At 39.8% G+C, this 19,444-nt stretch overlaps 1 protein-coding gene and 1 non-coding gene across 3 annotated transcripts; both read left to right on the top strand.

The window, feature by feature from the left end:
• Window positions 1-261: 261 nt before the first annotated feature.
• On the top strand, window positions 262-16,904 carry LOC106570212 (alpha-N-acetylgalactosaminide alpha-2,6-sialyltransferase 1). Of its 2 annotated transcripts, XM_014142298.3 has the most exons (9): window positions 262-433; window positions 1,329-1,542; window positions 1,667-1,832; window positions 8,902-9,061; window positions 10,188-10,326; window positions 11,038-11,141; window positions 11,451-11,534; window positions 14,276-14,375; window positions 14,656-16,904. In XM_014142298.3, the coding sequence occupies exons 1-9, from the start codon at window positions 330-332 to the stop codon at window positions 14,866-14,868; spliced, it is 1,284 nt and encodes a 427-aa protein (XP_013997773.2). In that variant the 5' UTR covers window positions 262-329; the 3' UTR covers window positions 14,869-16,904. The 2 variants fall into 2 exon arrangements, with proteins under 2 accessions (XP_013997773.2, XP_045550701.2); XM_045694745.2 differs by lacking the exon at window positions 11,451-11,534.
• Window positions 11,558-11,641, top strand: LOC123726957 (U6atac minor spliceosomal RNA). The gene has a single exon (XR_006759063.1). It is a non-coding gene; the product is annotated as a U6atac minor spliceosomal RNA (small nuclear RNA).
• Window positions 16,905-19,444: the final 2,540 nt, after the last annotated feature.

The following is a 19,444-nucleotide window of genomic DNA, read 5'->3' as shown; positions in this document are numbered from 1 at the left end:
CTGTACACTTCTTTAACATGGCATTTACCTTAAAAATAGAATTATGTTCATTAAAAAAGGGAACTTGTCCTTTAATTCAAAGGTTCTTTGTCGGGCAAGAGTTCTCCATGGACCTTAAGCACCGAGGAAGAACCATTTAAGAACCTTTATTTATTTCTGTGTTGGCTGGCACAACTGTGCAACCAGGCACGTGCCCAAAAGGGGCAGGAGAGAGGTATAAAAAAACAAGTCAGCACATCCCACCATGACCATACACTTCTTAAGAAGATGTTTATAGTCTCTGTCTAAACTATACCTAGGCAGATCCTTTCTCAATCTCTATCTTGAACATGAGAGCCCAATTCCGGGGAGTTCTCACCTTGGCACTCATGGTCGCCGTGTGTGCATTGCTCTATGTGCTTCTGTATGGACAAATCTCTGATCATAGCGTCAGGTATGTATTCTGCACCAACAAATAGCAATATATCTGACTTGTTTAGTTAGTCAATGGATGGTATTTAGCCTTTAAGATTACACATTGTGGGGGACATTCACAACAAGGATAAAAACTCACAAATAAAACTCAAACTCAATAATATTTTTTTCTTGTTCCAATTGTTGTATTTGATGCCTATTTGAGGCATTTGACCACATAATTATGAATGAAAATTTGTTAATTACAGTGCACATATTACTGTGTAATTAAGTATATTCATTCTTACACTAATTGCACTGTACAGCAGTAACCCTAACCCTGCAGTGTACTTAGTGTAAAAATGATTGATTACAATACTTGTTAAACTGTACTTGCATTAATACTTACAAATTAATAATGGCATGTAATAATGTATAATAATTATTACTGTTTGATTTGATCATAATGTCCCAAAAAAGAGGTGAAATTATCAAGGTAAACTGATGTTTTCTGATACTTTCAAAATACGTTTGTAGCCCAACATTTTTCTGTATGGTTTTATCTGAAAATATATATTTTTTAACATTGAAGTGCTAGTAAAATATTGTAATTATTGTGTGTATGGATTCTATCGTTCTGTTGATAGAATCCTAGATTTACATGACATCAGTGCATGACAAAGTGAAAATTCGACCTCAGTGGAAGTTAGGATTTACCTCTGTAGGCTGTTAAAATTGACCGGCTAAAGGGACATTTTACCACTTTTTGACATCATATTCATAATTTCTTCGCACCATGACAGTGTTTCAATGTAACCTATAAATCTGAATCTAAAATTGTATAACTGAAAAAACAAAGATGTTCTGTATTCAATAAGATAAGAAGAAAACATCATGAGAAAACCCCCTATGATGTCATCTTTTATATTGTTTAGCTATTTTCAAAAACTACAACTAGTTCCTCGGGGAGGGCGTCTCCATGAAATGAATTGCCCTTGTAAAAATACAACAAGAGATGTCTTTACGGCTGGATCCGGGTCTGCACACAAGGAGACCCCCATGCTCTGGCTGCAAAAAAAGGACTTCAAGCAATATCCCATCTGGGCTTCTGAGGATGTTTATGTCCGGGACAAGCAAAAGAGGCAGATGGTAAGCCTGTGTGTTTTAGAGTATACAGTCACTGGTCAAGGATATGCAAATCATTCCCAAACATCCTAGATAAACTGTTCGTGTGTGTGTGTGTGTGTGTGTGTGTGTGATGTGTGTGTGCCAGACCTGTCCCCAGTCTCTGAGGAACTCCCAGAACACAGGCTTCAAGCAGGCCTTTATACCAGACATCCAGATGTACCTCCACGGAGAACTACTCAACCAGTCAGAGTGGAACAGACTAGCCTACTTCAATAACCCCTTTGGCTTTATGGACTACACAAACTACACAGGTGTGTGTGTCCAGGAGTAGAACTACCCTTTGTCAGGCAGCTCAGCTTATAGACCCAACTCCCTCTCCAGCTGTGTAGACTTTTGATAACGAGACATAATGACACCTACTTTCCTTATTTACAGTGCCTTTGGAAAGTTTTCAGACCCCTTGACTTTTTCCACATTTTGTTACGTTACAGCTTTAATCTAAAATGGATTAAATAAATAAATACATTTAAAAAAAATGTTTTAAATACAAAAATACTGAAATACCTTATTTACATAAGTATTCAGACCCTTTGCTATGAGACTCTATATTGAACTCAGGGGTGCATCCTGTTTCCATTGATCATCCTTGAGATGTTTCTACAACTTGATTGGAGTCCACCTGTGGTCAATTCAATTGATTGGAAATGATTTGGAAAGGCACACACCTGTCTACAGTTGAAGTAGGAAGTTTACATACACTTAGGTTGGAGTCATTAAAACTCGTTTTTCAACCATTCCACAAGTTTCTTGTTAACAAACTATAGTTTTGGCAAGTCGGTTAGGACATCTACTTTGTGCATGACACAAGTAATTTTTCCAACAACTGTTTACTGACAGATTATTTCACTTATAATTCACTTTATCACAATTCCAATGGGTCAGAGGTTTACATACTCTAAGTTGACTGTGCCTTTAAACAGCTTGGGAAATTCCATAAAATGATGTCATGGCTTTAGAAGCTTCTGATAGGCTAATTGACATAATTTGAGTCAATTGGAGGTGTACATGTGGATGTATTTCAAAGCCTACCTTCAAACTCAGTGCCTCTTTGCTTGACATCAGGGGAAAATCAAAAGAAATCAGCCAAGACCTCAGAAAACAAATTGCAGACCTCCACAAGTCTGGTTCATTCTTGGGAGAATTTTCCTTACGCCTGAAGGTACCACGTTCATCTGTACAAACAATAGTACGCAAGTATAAACACCATGGGACCACGCAGCCGTCATACCGCTCAGGAAGGAGATGCGTTCTGTCTCCTAGAGATGAGCGTACTTTGGTGCGAAAAGTGCAAATCAATCCCAGAACAACAGCGAAGGACCTTGTGAAGATGCTGGAGAAAAGAGGTACAAAAGTATCTATATACACAGTAAAACGAGTCCTATAACGACATAACCTGAAAGGCCGCTCAGCAAGGAAGAAGCCACTGCTCCAAAACCACCATAAAAAAGCCAGACTATGGTTTGCAACTGCACATGGGAACAAAGATCGTACTTTTTGGAGAAATGTCCTCTGGTCTGATGAAACAAAAATAGAACTGTTTGGCCAAAATGACCATTGTTATGTTTGGAGGAAAAAGGGGGAGGCTTGCAAGCCGAAGAACACCATTCAAACCGTGAAGCACGGGGTGCAGCATCATGTTGTGGGGGTGCTTTGCTGCAGGAGGGACTGGTGCACTTCACAAAATAGATGGCATCATGAGGCTGGAAAATTATGTGGATATATTGAAGCAACATCTCAAGACATCAGTTAGGAAGTTAATTGAGTGTATGTAAACTTCTGACCCACTAGGAATCTGATGAAAGAAATAAAAGCTGAAAGAAATTATTCTCTCTACCATTATTCTAACATTTCACATTCTTAAAATAAAGTGGTGATCCTAACTGACCTTAGACAGGGAATTTTTACGAGGATTAATTGTCAGGAATTGTGAAAAACTGAGTTTAAATGTATTTGGCTAAGGTGTACGTGAACTTCCGACTTCAACTATATATAAGGTCCCAAAATTGACAGTGCATGTCAAAGCAAAAACCAAGCCATGAGGTCGAAGGAATTGTCTGTGGAGGTCTGAGACAGGATTGTGTCGCGGCACAGATCTGGGGAAGGATACCAACACATTTCTGCAGCATTGTAGGTCCCCAAGAACACAGTGGCCTCCATCATTCTTAAATGGAAGAAGTTTGGAACCAGCAAGACTCTTCCTAGAGCTGGCAGCCCGGCCAAACTGAGCAATCGGGGGAGAAAGGCTTTGGTCAGGGAGGTGACCAAGAACTCGATGGTCCCTCTGACAGAGCTCTAGAGTTTATCTGTGGAGATGGGAGAACCTTCCAGAAGGACAACCATCTCTGCAGCACTCCACCAATCAGGCCTTTGTGGTAAAGTGGCCAGACGGAAGCCACTCCTCAATAAAAAGGAACATAACAGCCTGCTTGGAGTTTGCCAAAAGGCACCTAAAGACTCTGATCATGAGAAACAAGATTCTCTGGTCTGATGAAACCAAGATTGAACTCTGGCCTGAATGCCAAGCGTCTGGAGGAAACCTGGCACCATCCCCACGGTGAAACATGGTGGTGAAAGCATCATGCTGTGAGGATGTTTTTCAGTGGCAGGGACTGGGAGAATAGTCAGGATCGAAGGAAAGATGAACGGAGCAAAGTACAGAGAGATTATTGATGAAAACCTGCTCCAGGGTGGTCAGGACCTCAGACTGTTGCGCAGATTCACCTTCCAACAGGACAACGTCCCTAAGCACACAGCCAAGACAATGCAGGAGTGGCTTTGGGACAAGTCTAAATGTCCTTGAGGGGCCCAGCTAGAGCCCAGACTTGAACCCAATCAAACATCTCTGGAGAGACCTGATGATTGCTGCACAGCAACACTCCCCATCCAATCTGACAGAGCTTGAGAGGATCTGCAGAGAAGAATGGGAGGAACTCCCCAAATAGAGGTGTGCCAAGCTTGTAGCGTCGTACCCAAGACTTGAGGCTGTAATTGCTGCCAAAGGTGTTTCAACAAAGTACTGCGTGAAGGGTCTGAATACTTATGGAAGTGCGCGATATTTCTGTTTAAAAAAAAAAGTATTAGCAAACATTTCTAAAAACCTGTTGTTGCTCTGTCATTATGTGGTATTGTGTGTAGATTTATGAGGGAAAAAAACAATTTAATACATTTTAGAATAAGGCCTTATTAACCTAACAAAATGTTGAAAAAGTCAAGGGATCTGAATACTTTCCGAAGGCACTGTATCCTTTAGTACTTATCATACCTGGCTAGATCACACAATAATACAGCGTTAAAGAGGGCAGGTCTTCATTGGCTAAAGGAGTGCATTGGGCTTATTACCACCCAGCAGTAAAATCACACGTGACCATTGAGTTACGGTAATCTCCTTTTATGCATTCTGGTCATGTGTTGGTAGTACCCAACTCGCTAAACAATCATCAGGTCACTTATATTCAGGGCTCTATTGTCCCTCTAACCACTCTGACATCAATGCAAATGCAATGGAAAATCACACCAAACACTTAAAACTCACCGTGATTGATCAATTTGAAGAAAGAAGTTCAACATTAGATTGAAACTGAGTGGAAAACATGGGAGTTGTGGATGTTGTTTCAAAGCCTAACAGAAGGAAATGGACAGAGCTTTCTAAGGGGATTTATTCATTCAAAACACCTATACCCATATTAGAGGTTATGCATATGCGTAGGCCAAAACTCCTGTAATCGCCTTTGAGTATGGTCAGTATTATTATTACTGGATGTACTGGTTACCTTAATGCTACTCTTCAAACATTCTATCCATGAGTCTGGGAGACAACATATATGCCTAGGCGATGCTGTTGGTTCGTTCATTGATTGTGCAGGGCGACTTATAGAGTTACCCTACAATTATAGTGAATTTGTATTTGATTTGGAATGGCCTAATAATAGGTTTAGTGACAGAATATCTCACCACCTTGCATTTCCATCTCTTCCCCTCTCCTTCATTCCTTTCTCGAGCGCGCAAAGACAGGGACTGTCAACAGTGTAATGAAATATGTTTTGTTGTGAAAACATGTTACTATTGATGTTCCCAAACAAATTTCATTTGGTTTCCCATTTGGTTTCCTGTCCATTTAATAATGGGACATTCTAAATCAAAACTAATTTTACATATTAGTAAAGACAAGATAAAATTGAAAATATTCTGATGGGGGAACAGTGTGTACAGCCTGAGGCAAGGAACAGAGCGCAAGCTTTTTTTGCGACATTCTCAAATGCTCATTAGCCTAAAGTTACATCATGCTGCCCATTAACACTATCGTTCAAAAGTTTGGGGTCACTTAGAAATGTCCATGTTTTTGAAAGAATAGCACATTTTTCGTCCATTAAAATAACATCAAATTGATCCGAAATACAGTGTAGACATTGTTAATGTTGTAAATGACTATTGTAGCCAGAAACGGCTGCTTTTTTAAAATTGAATATCTACATAGGTGTACAGAGGCCCATTATCAGCAACCATCAATCATGTGTTCCAATGGCATGTTGTGTTAGCTGATCCAGGTTTATCATTTTAAAAGGCTAATTGAACATTAGAAAACGCTTTTGCAATTATGTTAGCACAGCTGAAATCAGCCTACACCAGTCTCAACATCAACAGTAAAGAGGGGACTCCGCGATGCTGGCCTTCTAGGCAGAGTTGTATGACATCTTCAGTTTCTTGGCAATTTCTCGCATGGAATAGCCTTTATTTCTCAGAACAAGAATAGACTGATGAGTTTTGCGAAGAAAGTGCCTTGTTTCTGGCCATTTTGAGCCTGTAATCAAACCCACAAATGCTGATGCTCCAGATACTCAACTAGTCTAAAGAAGGCCAGTTTTATTGCTTCTTTAAACACCTATGTAGATATTCATTCAAAATCAACCGTTTCCAGCTACAATAGTAATTTACAACAGTAACAATGTCTACACTGTATTTCTGACCAATGTGATGTTATTTTAATGGACAAAAATTCGCTTTTCTTTCAAAAACAAGGACATATCTTAGTGACCCCAAACTTTTGACCGGTAGTGTAGATGTTCCATAGGCATCAGCTGCTTGCTTGTACAGTATTTATGCAGGCCTGTCCACGCGAAACTTTTTATGTTAATTAAAGGTAAATTACCGTGAGACCAGCAGTCTTTCTCATGACAATAACCGGCTGATAAAATACAGCCACAGCCCTAGGTGTGCAGCCTCAGGAATATGACATAAAGAAAGAAACAGCAAGACAGAGAATGGAAAAAGCAAGTGGCTTATGCATTTGATTGCCCAAAGGAAGTCCTTTGCTTAAAGCTGCTATATGTAACTTTTTGGGTGACCCCACCAAATTCACATAGAATTGTGAGTTAAAAATCTATCATTCTTATTAAAAGCAAGTCTAAGAAGTGGTAGATCTCTTCTAAGTTTCTATTTCTATAGTTCCCTTTCTTAAGTTACATTTTTGCTTCTTTTACTTTCAGTTTTGTACAGTGGCACGTATTCATGGATGCCAAGGGAAGTCAGGCTTCCCCAAACAATTGACAAAATAAAGAAATAAAAAACTGAGTGAGCTCAACTGTGAACGGTCCTGCCACACCAAAAAACAATTATAAAGCGAAGCCAGTTTGGATTTGGCTTTCCTCCAATCACATCACATTGAGAGCAATAGTTATTGACATTGTCTTGTTTCCTAAATTAGCTATGGATGGAGGTAGGGATTTAGACTTGTTGTTTTACTTAATTCTCCATACTGGCCAAATTAGTACAATGGCAATTCTGATCCAACCATAAATTCATACATTGTGCCCCTGGCCTGAGAGGATGGAAGTTCAATATGTAGCTAGATGTAGAAGACTAATGTTAACTAGCTAACGTTGCCCATGAAAGGAAGGTAGGCTAGCGAGCAAGCATTTTAGCCAGGTAGCCTAGGACAAAAAATAAAAAAGTGTGTACTGTATGATTGTGTGATAGACCATTTCATCAACATGAAAGAGAGGAGGATGGCACTGGTGTTTCTCCACAAGTAGGGTGAGTCAACAACTTTTTTGTACTTGCACGAACAGAAATTAGAAACATGGACCGCCACATCATATTTAGCTTATGTGGATAGGACTAAATCCTTTTGGGGATCTTTTAATTGTCACTATTAGACCAAGCATAAGTGATTTGATGATGTTGAAATATTGAATTTGAAATGGTGCTGAAATAGTGGAGTTAGCTCCTGTTTTTATTTAGACTGGGTTCTAAATCAATAGTTGTTTAATAGTCAAGAAATGTCAGAAACATTAACTTGCTTGACCATGCTGTAGGTCATGTAACTGTTTGTTACATGCTATTTGCTTTGTGGACTCCACCAGACAGATGTTGTTCTCTAGTTTTGTGATGAAACAAAGGCGTGGTTGAATTTATTCTGCCACTGTGTCTTCTTATTGTCTCGGCCTTAGGCCTATATATCTCAGTGGCATGGCATATGAACTAACAAGTTATAGAGCAAAGAACGCAATTATTATTAACACAGGTTGTAATATGGCATTGTCTTCCTGGCTTGGCTTCACCAGTGATTTTACCAACACACCGCTAAGTCCACCAGCGTACACCATATTCAAACAGCTGAAAATACAATATTTTTCTTATGGAAAATATATTTTACAGCGGTTTAGATGGTACAATGATTCTCTATACCATACTTTCTTGTTTTGTCACATAAACTGAAATTAGACAAGGAAATGTCAGAGCGATTTCTGCATATTGCACTTTTAAAGGGACACTGCAATTAAAAATGGGAAATAAAACTATTGGCTCTGGTTTCCCTTCATGTTCTGGTAATTTATTCAACCTTCGGTGCTTGTTTCTATTATCCAAGTGACTTTTGCGCATGTTAACATTTGAGCAATGTTTGACACATTTGGAATCTCTAACCTATAGGCCCTTTTGGTCAATGTCATAGTGCCTGGTATGCATGCTGGACCAGTTTGACTGGATGTTTTAACTCCATTAATCTTGGAAACTCCAGAAGCGACATGAGACCGTTCAGATCAAGTTAACTTTATTCTAAAACTGCATAAAACCGTCTTGTCTCAGCTGTTGTATCTGTACCGGGCTTAACTTTTTCCAGATTTTTACTGCAGCCTATGCAACGTAAAGCGTCAGAGTTTATTTTCATCAACGAGCCAATGGTTTATTTACTGTTTCTACTGGTATGTAGATCTACTTGGCCTTTATTATTAAGACATTGTGAATGGATTGGTTACAAAGTATTTCCAAGTTGCCCCTTTATTGAATCCCCCAAAAAGTGGTTTTGTATCTGTGTGTTTACAGAGATAAAGGCAGTGGTGGATATGATCCCCAAGCCCAGAGAGCCCCTGCTCTTGCCACGGGGAAACCCTGGATGTATATGCTGTGCTGTGGTGGCAACAGGAGGAATACTCAACGGCTCTAGGATGGGCAAGGAGATAGATGCTCACGACTATGTGTTCCGGTCAGTGGGGCCATTGTGGTCTGTGTGTGTGTGGTGTGTGTGTGTGTCTCTGTGTGTGTTGCTGTGAGTGCATGCATCAGCACATTGCAATGTACAATAGAAACAAAATGCACCAATCAGGAAGGATAAAAAGCTAAGCTAATTAAAACAAACATGTTGATATTGACGTTTCAGCTATAACCTATTTTTGGTTCTGGATCATGACTTTGTGTTTGAAGTCAGGAGATAGACTCCCATGAGAATAAAAAGGGCTGTGAGTTTAACTCCTGGCCGTACTCCTGGCAAGCACCGGAGGTGTTTATCACAGTAGGGCTTTAGTCCAAGCTGGGTGAATTACTATAACTCCAACAGGATAGTCCATATAACTTTATTTTCTACAAAGTCCTCCAGTATGATCGCTACATCAAATATTTGTTGTACTTTGTTTTATTAAGGTATGGTTACAGTATGTTTGGAATGGGATTTATTCAGCAACACACACACATAGACTTACAGTATAACACACATACATCTCAAGCGTTTAGTTTACATTGTTGCTATCTGGACATTGTCACTCTCTCTGCCCTGGAGCCACCATTTTTTTTTATCTGACAGGGTCCATTTGTGTCAGGGAGGGAAGGGATATGAGACACACACCTTTTAAGTGCATTGTGGGATTGGCTGGGATGCTGATGGGGACTGACTGGCTAGAAATGTCTGCTTGCTTAGCCTGAAGCATTGCGGGTGAATGAAAGGGCTGATGTAAACTTTTAAGGGGCAGAATGGTCACCATGGTAGCTGGGCTGCTCCACTGGTTGACCTGGTCTGACTTTGTAAAGGTTATTAAAGGATTTCGGACTGTGGAGCCTGTGGAAAACCCTGTTCAAATAGGGCTGAATGAACGACTATGAGCTCATACATAGATTAGTAGGTTGAATCGCATTAGAATGATACAGACACAGTCAGAATCTGATATTGCCAATTAGGATTAGACATGTTATAGACAACACAACTGTTATGTGTGCAACATACTTACCAGTTATCATGATCATGTCAACGTAATGGAGGTGGTCAATGTTTGTGTGACGAGTGATGACTAACCTTGCCTGTCTCTTCCTGTCTCTGTCCCCGTTCCTGTCTCTGTCAGGATGAATGGTGCCATAACCAAGGGTTACGAGGAGGATGTAGGCAACAGAACCTCGGTCTACGTTCACACCGCCCACTCCATCACCCAGTCTCTTTTCATATTCAAGAAATATGGCTATGACAGTGCACCGCATGACAAGGTAAGTAACTGAAGTGCTGCTGCTGTACTGGCATGAGACCACAGTGACTTTTTAAAGGTTCATGACTGAGATGGTATTGTGTTTTCACTGTAATGGGGAAATTTAAGATCAATAAAGTTCATATTTTCAGTTTAGAGTGCTTAACATAATGTTAAGCATATTTCTATGTTTTCCCTTTCTGTTTTACACATGATTTCCAGTGTTCTGTTTGTGACACTGGGTGCAGCTTGATGGTCACTAGACTTGAAGCTGAATGTTTATGGATTGTTCTCGTATCTGTTGATAGCGATTGACGCCAGACTGGAGGTCCAAGTTCAAGGACCAAGGACATTCTGATTATTCACTGTTGGTTTGTCTTCTGTGGAACATAGTGTGGTTCTGTAGCAGATGACAAAGTCCCTGCCTTTTGTTTTGACTTCCTACAAGCCTGTCGGGCTGGTGTTTACAGAACAGTTAGCTGTCTGCTGATTAGGATATAAGGGTCTTCTCAGAGAAGGCCAGTTAGACATTTTCTCTGCTTCTCTGGTGTAGGTGTCTCCCTGTTGCAACTTGTAATAAACCGTATAGATTTTTTTATTGATTTAATCTGCGACTGCGCTGCTCTTTAGTACACATGGAAATTCCCATTACACTCACACACACTCACGCACCCACACGCAGGCATGCACACACACACACACACATACTGCTGAGTGTGCCTGTTCTGTGCAGGGTATAAAGTATGTGCTGATTCCAGAGGGGCTGAGGGATTTCCAGTGGCTAAAGGGTCTATTGGGGAGGACAACTGTCTCTGATGGACCCTACAAGAACAGACGGTAAGCCTGTGGCGTGGTCTCACACACTGACACTCTTTGCTCTCTCGACTATTCTATTAGTCCATTGTGCCAGGCAAGCTCAGCTAAAGTCATTTTTAGATTTCAAATAGTTTTTGAACCCAGTTCTAACACACACACACGCACGCACACACACACACACACACACACACACACACACACACACACACACACACACACACACACACACACACACACACACACACACACACACACACACACACACACACACACACACACACACACACACACACACACAGCTCAGTGTTGTGTTTGCTGTCTTATCTGCAGACCGTGGATGCAATACTCAGGAGAGTTTGATGAGAACCGCTTCTATGTTCTTCACCCTGACTTCCTCAGATACACCCGTAACAGGTATAACAAACAGCGTCCAATAACAGTTGTATGAAAGGAGAGAAGGCTAGCCCTCTGCTTGAGAAGGATGCAATAGGCCCTAGTGTAGCCTAGGTGCCAGTCTGTTTCAGCTCTCTTGCCAACTCTATATGGAATTGTCTTCTCTAGCAATGACACGTTGTACAAGGAGTGAAATGGTAGCCAAACAGACTAGTACCCAGACTAGTCCTAGTGGCCTTCAACACACATACGGTTAAGGAATTGCCACCTACTTTGTGGCATATTCAATGTGGTCCATTCTGGCTCTGTTGATAGGGCACAGTGCTAGCAATGTCATGATTGTGTGTTCAATTCTCACTGGGACCACACATGTGAAACTGTATGTACGTATTACTCTAAATTGCTATGGATAAAAGTGTCTGCTTAATGGCTTATATTATTTTTAAGAAGACACACAACATGGGGCAGTTCCCATAGAAATGACTAGTATAGTAACGGCGTCAAGTCAGCTACAGTGCCTTCAGAAAGTTTTTCACATCCTTTGACTTTCTCCACATTTTGTTGTGTTACAGCCTGAATTTAACATTTATTCAATTTAGATTTTTTTTGGTCACTGGCCTACACACAATACCCCATAATGTCAAAGTGGAATTATGCTTTTTGAAAATTTTCCAAATGAATTCAAAATGAAAAGCTGAAATGTCTTGAGTCAATGAGTATTCAACCCTTTGTTATGGCAAGCTTAAATAAGTCCATGAGTACAAATTTGCTCAACAAGTCACATAATAATGAACTCTGTGTGCCTTAATAGTGCTTAGCATGATTTTTGAATGACAACCTCATTTCTATATTCCACACATACAATTATCTGTAAGGTCCCTCAGTTGAGCAGTGAATTTCAAACACATATTCAACCACAAAGAGCAGGGAGGCTTTCCAATGCCTCTCAACGCGACTTGATATTTGTGTATTTCATTTTCAATACATTTGCTAAAATTTCTAAAAACATGTTTTCACATTTTCATAGTTTATTGTGTGTAGATAGGTGAGAATTATTTTTTCATCCATTTTGAATTCAGGCTGTAACACAACAAAATGTGGAATAAGTCAAAGGGCGTGAATACTTTCGTGATCACATAGTGCATGTAGTGCAGTACTCGCTTCTCTGTTACAGTTGAAGTCGGAAGTTTACATACACCTTAGCCAAATACATTTAAACTCGGTTTTTCACAATTCCTGACATTTAATCCTAGTAAAAATTCCCTGTCTTAGGTCAATTAGGATCACCACTTTATTTTAAGAATGTGAAATGTCAGAATAATAGTAAAGAGAATGATTTATTTCATCTTTTATTTCTTTCATCACATTCCCAGTGGGTCAGAAGTTTACATAGACTCAATTAGTATTTGGTAGCATTGCCTTTAAATTGTTTAACTTTGGTTAAACGTTTCAAGTAGCCTTCCACAAGCTTCCCACAATAAGTTGGGTGAATTTTGGCCCATTCCTCCTGACAGAGCTGGTGTAACTGAGTCAGGTTTGTCGGCCTCCTTGCTCGCACACGCTTTTTCAGTTCTGCCCACAAATGTTTTATAGGGTTGAGGTCAGTGCTTTGTGATGGCCACTCCAACTGACTGATGTCTGACTGATGCCTGACTGATGTCTTGAGATGTTGCTTCAATATATCCACATAATTTTCCATCCTCATGATGCCATTTTTGTGAAGTGCACCAGTCCCTCCTGCAGCAAAGCACCCCCACAACATGATGCTGCCACCACCGTGCTTTACGGTTGGGATGATGTTCTTCGGCTTGCAAGCCTCCCCCTTTTTCCTCCAAACATAACAATGGTCATTATGGCCAAACAGTTCCATTTTTGTTTCATCAGACCAGCGGACATTTCTCCAAAAAGTACAATCTTTGTCCCCATGTGCAGTTGCAAACCATAGTCTGGCTTTTTTATCACGGTTTTTGAGCAGTGGCTTCTTCCTTGCTGAGCGGCCTTTCAGGCTATGTCGATATAGGACTCGTTTTACTGTGGATATAGATACTTTTGTACCTCTTTCCTCCAGCATCTTCACAAGGTCCTTTGCTGTTGTTCTGGGATTGATTTGCACTTTTCGAACCAAAGTATGTTCATCTCTAGGAGACAGAACGCGTCTCTTTCCTGAGCGGTATGACGGCTGGATGGTCCCATGCTGTTTATACTTGCGTACTATTGTTTGTACAGATGAACGTGGTACCTTCAAGCATTTGGAAATTGCTCCCAAGGATGAACCAGACTTGTGGTCTACAATTGTTTTTCTGAGGTCTTGGCTGATTTTCCCATGATGTCAAGCAAAGAGGCACCGAGTTTGAAGGTAGGCCTTGGAATGCATCCACAGGTACACCTCCAATTGACTCAAAAATGTCAATTAGCCTATCAGAAGCTTCTAAAGCCATGACATCATTTTCTGGAATTTTCCAAGCTGTTTAAAGGCACAGTCAACTTGGTGTATGTAAACTTCTGACCCACTGGAATTGTGATACAGTTACAGATATAAGTTAAATAATCTGTCTGTAAACAATTGTTGGAAACATTTACTTGTGTCATGCACAAAATAGATGTCCTTACCGACATGCCAAAACTATAGTTTGTTAACAAGAAATTTGTGGAGTGGTTGAAAAATGAGTTTTAAGGACTCCAACCTAAGTGTATGTAAACTTCCAACTTCAACTGTACTTCTGAAATGAAACTGTGCGTGTATATGTGCTCCTCATTCGTAGGTTCATGAGGTCCGAGGCGCTGAAGGGTTCTTATTGGGCTATATGCAGACCTACTAACGGAGCATTCACACTCTTCCTGGCCCTGCACACCTGTGACGTGGTTAGTCTGCACTACTCACACACACACAAACACACACAATTTCCTTTTAGAAGTAACTTAGAAGCGAGTGCTGTACTGCACTACATCCACTGAATGTAATTACGTTGTTCTACGTAGCTGTCTTAGCGCCATGACTATGCTGAAACAGACCATTGAGTTATTTGATGGTCTTATGATGCTCTTTATTGAAATTGGGCCCTAGTTTAAAGTAGTGCACAACAGTGTAAAGGGAACATGGTAGCATCTGAGATCCTCAATCTCTCCCTCTGCCCTCTCTCAGGTGGATGCGTATGGATTCATCACTGAGGACCACAGTAAATATCCTAACTACTACGCTGAGAGGCACTCTAAAACCAGAGTCATCTTCTACGCTAATCACGACTACAACCTAGAGATCAAGACCTGGAAGAAACTACATGACACCGAGATCATCAGGCTTTATCAGAGACAGGAGAGCCCAGAGAGAAAGACAGGAAAGCCAACAGAACCATAAAACCCTGTCTCTCTGCAGAGATGAGGAAAGATACATCGACATGTATCTTGTTACAAAATAAACTAAAGACCAATGCATTTATATCAGAATAAACAATAAAATACTGGTGCCAAGTAATGTATTTAATTAAAATGCATGTATTATTCATCCCATGCCATCAGGGGCAACAGTGAGCGCTGTTACCTTCAAGTAGGTTGAAGTTTTTCTAGGGCGTTGTTGACGGAGATGGCGGATAGGTATCTGCCTCAGGTGCCAAAGGTAGCACGCTCGAATCCAGCAATTGAAAGTTGTTTTTTAGATTTTTGTTTTAAGCCTATCCCAAACCTTCACCCTTACCTTAACCATTTAATTCACCCTTACCTTAACCTTAATTCTAACATTTACAATTCAGAGTTAATGCCTAAACTTAATTCTAACACTTACAATTCAAAGTTAATGCCTAAACTTAATTCTAACATTTAAAATTCTGCGTTAATGCCTAAACTTAATTCTAACATTGACAATTCAGAGATAATGCCTAAACTTAACCATAAATACTTAAAAAGTTGATGTTTGCAACAACTTTGAAATTTTACATTTGAGAAACATGGACGGACATCTAATTCTGACTGTGAGAGCTAGCTGACAAATAGCCAATAATACTGGTGCCAAGTAATGTATTGAATTAAAATACATGTAAAATACATTTGCAAGTAGCCCCCTTTCTTTATGGTTTGTGTTAACGTTGCTTTAAAGTAATTTGTCAACATATTGTGACGTGGAATCTACATGGACAATACATTGGATTTGAAAAAAGTTTTCAACTGTTGTTTTGAGGTTGAAATTTCAACCACAGGATTATGTCATCATGGTAACCAAATTTCAACATACACAAACCTTGTATAAAATATGTTGAATGTGTACCTTTAACCCTCATGGGAATTGGCCTATATGGATAGGGCTAATGTAAACGCTTCTTACAGAAGTAAATGCTTCTTTGATCAATTATTAATTGATAGACAAGCTGGCATTAAAGCCAAACCAAGTTAGTGGCACAGATGGAACTATCAACTTCAAATGTTGATATTTGATATTTGCGTTGACAATCAAATGATTCAATAGCACTTTTGAAATACAATAAATAGCCTATAAAGCTGTTGATAAGTTAACAAATGATATGTTGAATTCACATTTGCAACTCAATCTAAAATAAATGTTAATGAATGCAATTAAACGATATTATCTCAACTACAATCCAGGTAATGTGGTTGTGCTATTAAATGAAGCACAGAGATAACACATGAATCTGTTGTATAAATAAACATAATATCTGACATTGTATTCACATTTGAACATTGCTGTGCTTTTAAATGGTTGAAAGCGCAGCGATAGAGATTTGGGTGACTAAGCCAAAAATCGAACATTGTTTTTCCATTGGAAATTGGTTGTGCTTTTAGATGGTTGAAAGCACATTGGAAACTGAATTAACTTTTCGCTGTCTTTTTGAGCGGGTGAATATAGTTTGTAATCTCATTGATCAATATCTCAACCAAATATTACCCAATTATCCACGTTGAAATGACGTGTTGTGCCCTTTGGGAAATGTCACGTTTGAGGGGTGCTCACAGCTAAAAACTAAACGCTGATATCGGGACCTTGACAGGTTTAGCAGTGAGTATGTGAACACCATGAAAACACACAAGACTGATGGCTATGGCTATGCACAACAAGTATATTATTATTCTGGCTTTATCTAGTTTTATTTGTGATATTTTATCTTGCCTCACTGGCTTGCTAACTTCCTAGGTAATCAAGCCTCCGATGACATCTGTGACGTTGTAGACGATAACCACCGAGGTAAAGACAGTTTCAAGTGGGATATTTGACGGATATTCACGCTTTCAAACCTCAATAGCTTTCAAACCACTTGAGCCACAGACTCCAAATAAGTGTCATGATGTTGGAAAAATTGCGCACAGCATTGCACAGGTCTTATTTTCACGATTTGGACATTAATTCGCTTTCTAAAGCTAATAAATGTGGACATGTGAGCAGCATTTTGTATTTCTAGTTGAATTAGTTAGGGAGCATAAACAAACTTCTTTACATTCGAATTTCAATAGCTCCTTGGTCATGTGACCTACTTGACTCAAAGAAGGTTCAGAATGTCCACTGACTACCCTTCTATATTGCACACCCTTTGGTTTGTCCATTTTCATCTCACACGTTTTTACATACAATTTGTAAACTTTCTAATTTCAATAGCACCTTGGTCATGTAACCTACTGACTTCAAACAAGGTTCAGAATGTCCACTCAGTGGACCTACACATTGCACACCCTTTAGTTTGTTCATTTTCATCTCACTCGATTTTACATGAATTTTTCAAAGTGTAAAACTTCAATCCCTCCTTGGTCATGTGACCTACTGGACTCAAACAAACTTCAAAATGTCCACCGACTAGCCTTATATATTGCACACTCTTGTTTGTGTACGGTACAATCAAGCAGTGTAACGTACATTTTTCATAGTTTTACATTTCAGTAGCTCCTTGGTCATGTCAATTACACACCTAATAAGTGTGCAGTGGATATACACCCATATTGCATAACCTCTTGTCATGTATATTCTATATTGTTGTACATTAATATTAGTTTGACAATTAGGGGGTTCAGTCAGTGTTGTGTTTACCCTTTTCTTTAATATTTATCGAAAATAATTGGTAGTTCTAAGTACTTATTTTCCCTGTTTTTTATTTTGCCACAGTATATAACAGCTGTACACAATAGGAGAGACTGACAATAGCTCCTTTCATCGTTAATATCAACCATAATGGAAAAGGGCAAAGTATGAGAGTCATGTTATTCATTGTCCAAAGCAGGGATGGAGAGTGAGGTAGGCTGCAGTGGGTTTGCTGGGCAATACATATACTGAACATGTAACCACAGTAATGGTGGCCAAAAAAATCAATGAATAAAAATGGAATATTGACAAATTAAACAGAAACTGTAGACCTTTAATCTTTTACAACATGTTAACAGAAACTTTACTTCAAATAAGTACAAAACATTTCACAGTGTTAACTTTCTCTTTATCCCTGGTTGATGTACATTTCAGAGCCTCTTCAGTGTGGATGGGGTATAGCATACATTTCAACAACAAAGACTGCACTTCCAGTTTGTGTTCTTCACTCTGTTGAATTCTTTTGTCTTCATTCCGAGGCACAGCACATGGAACCACCGTTGGCATGCAAAACATTCAATCTAAAACAAAACAAAGTGTAACATGTTATAAATAATATCAAATATCAATGCAGTATGACAAATTAGCCATCTTAATTAGCCAATTAGCTGTCTTACATGTTGTCTTACATGTTTTGACTGTTGTCAAAAGATTCTAAACATGTTAAATAAAGTTACTAACCCAGTCAGTCTTTGGGCCACATAAAGCAGTTGTTGGCTTTGTTGAACTCTGAAATCATAGGCATGAACTGAACATATGGCTGTCCCACACAACTACAGTCGTGGCCAAAAGTTTTGAGAATGACACAAATATTAATTTCCACAAAGTTTGCTGCTTCAGTGTCTTTAGATATTTTTGTCAGATGTTACTATGGAATACTGAAGTATAATTACAAGCATTTCATAAGAGTCAAAGGCTTTTATTGACAATTACATGAAGTTGATGCAGAGAGTCAATATTTGCAGTGTTGACCCTTCTTTTTCAAGACCTCTGCAATCCGCCCTGGCATGCTGTCAATTAACTTCTGGGCCACATCCTGACTGACGGCAGCCCATTCTTGCATAATCAATGCTTGGAGTTTGTCAGAATTTGTGGGTTTTTGTTTGTCCACCCACCTATTGAGGATTGACCACAAGTTCTCAATGGGATTAACTTCTGGGGAGTTTCCTGGCCATGGACCCAAAATATCGATATTTTGTTCCCCGAGCCACTTAGTTATCACCTTTGCCTTATGGCAAGGTGCTCCATCATGCTGGAAAAGGCATTGTTCGTCACCAAACTGTTCCTGGATGGTTGGGAGAAGTTGCTCTCCGAGGATGTGTTGGTACCATTCTTTATTCATGGCTGTGTTCTTAGGTAAAATTGTGAGTGAGCCCACTCCCTTGGCTGAGAAGCAACCCCACACATGAATGGTCTCAGGATGCTTTACTGTTTGCATGACACAGGACTGATGGTAGCGCTCACCTTGTCTTCTACAAGCTTTTTTCCAGATGCCCCAAACAATCGGAAAGGGATTCATCAGAGAAAATGACTTTACCTCAGTCCTCAGTAGTCCAATCCCTGCACCTTTTGCAGAATATCAGTCTGTCCCTGAAGTTTTTCCTGGAGAAAAGTGGCTTCTTTGCTGCCCTTCTTGACACCAGGCCATCCTCCAAAAGTCTTTGCCTCACTGTGCGTGCAGATGCACTCACACCTGCCTGCTGCCATTCCTGAGCAAGCTCTGTACTGGTGGTGCCCCGAACCCGCAGCTGAATCAACTTTAGGAGACGGTCCTGGCGCTTGCTGGACTGTTTCCTTGCCGGTAACCATTGTTGACAGAGGAAGAACAATGATTCCAAGCACCAGCCTCCTTTTG

This window comes from Salmo salar, chromosome 14, assembly GCF_965601325.2.
Source record: "Salmo salar chromosome 14, fSalSal1, whole genome shotgun sequence".
Lineage (NCBI taxonomy): Eukaryota > Metazoa > Chordata > Actinopteri > Salmoniformes > Salmonidae > Salmo > Salmo salar.
This window is presented reverse-complemented; position numbering and strand designations above follow the sequence as displayed.

Bases quoted from the DNA above. Each gene is read 5' to 3' on its own strand.
- LOC106570212 (XM_014142298.3), top strand. From the start codon at position 330: ATGAGAGCCCAATTCCGGGGAGTTCTCACCTTGGCACTCATGGTCGCC. The intron at 11,142-11,450 runs GTAAGCCTGTGG...TCTTATCTGCAG, and splicing joins GGACCCTACAAGAACAGACG to ACCGTGGATGCAATACTCAG. The intron at 11,535-14,275 runs GTATAACAAACA...CCTCATTCGTAG, and splicing joins CTCAGATACACCCGTAACAG to GTTCATGAGGTCCGAGGCGC.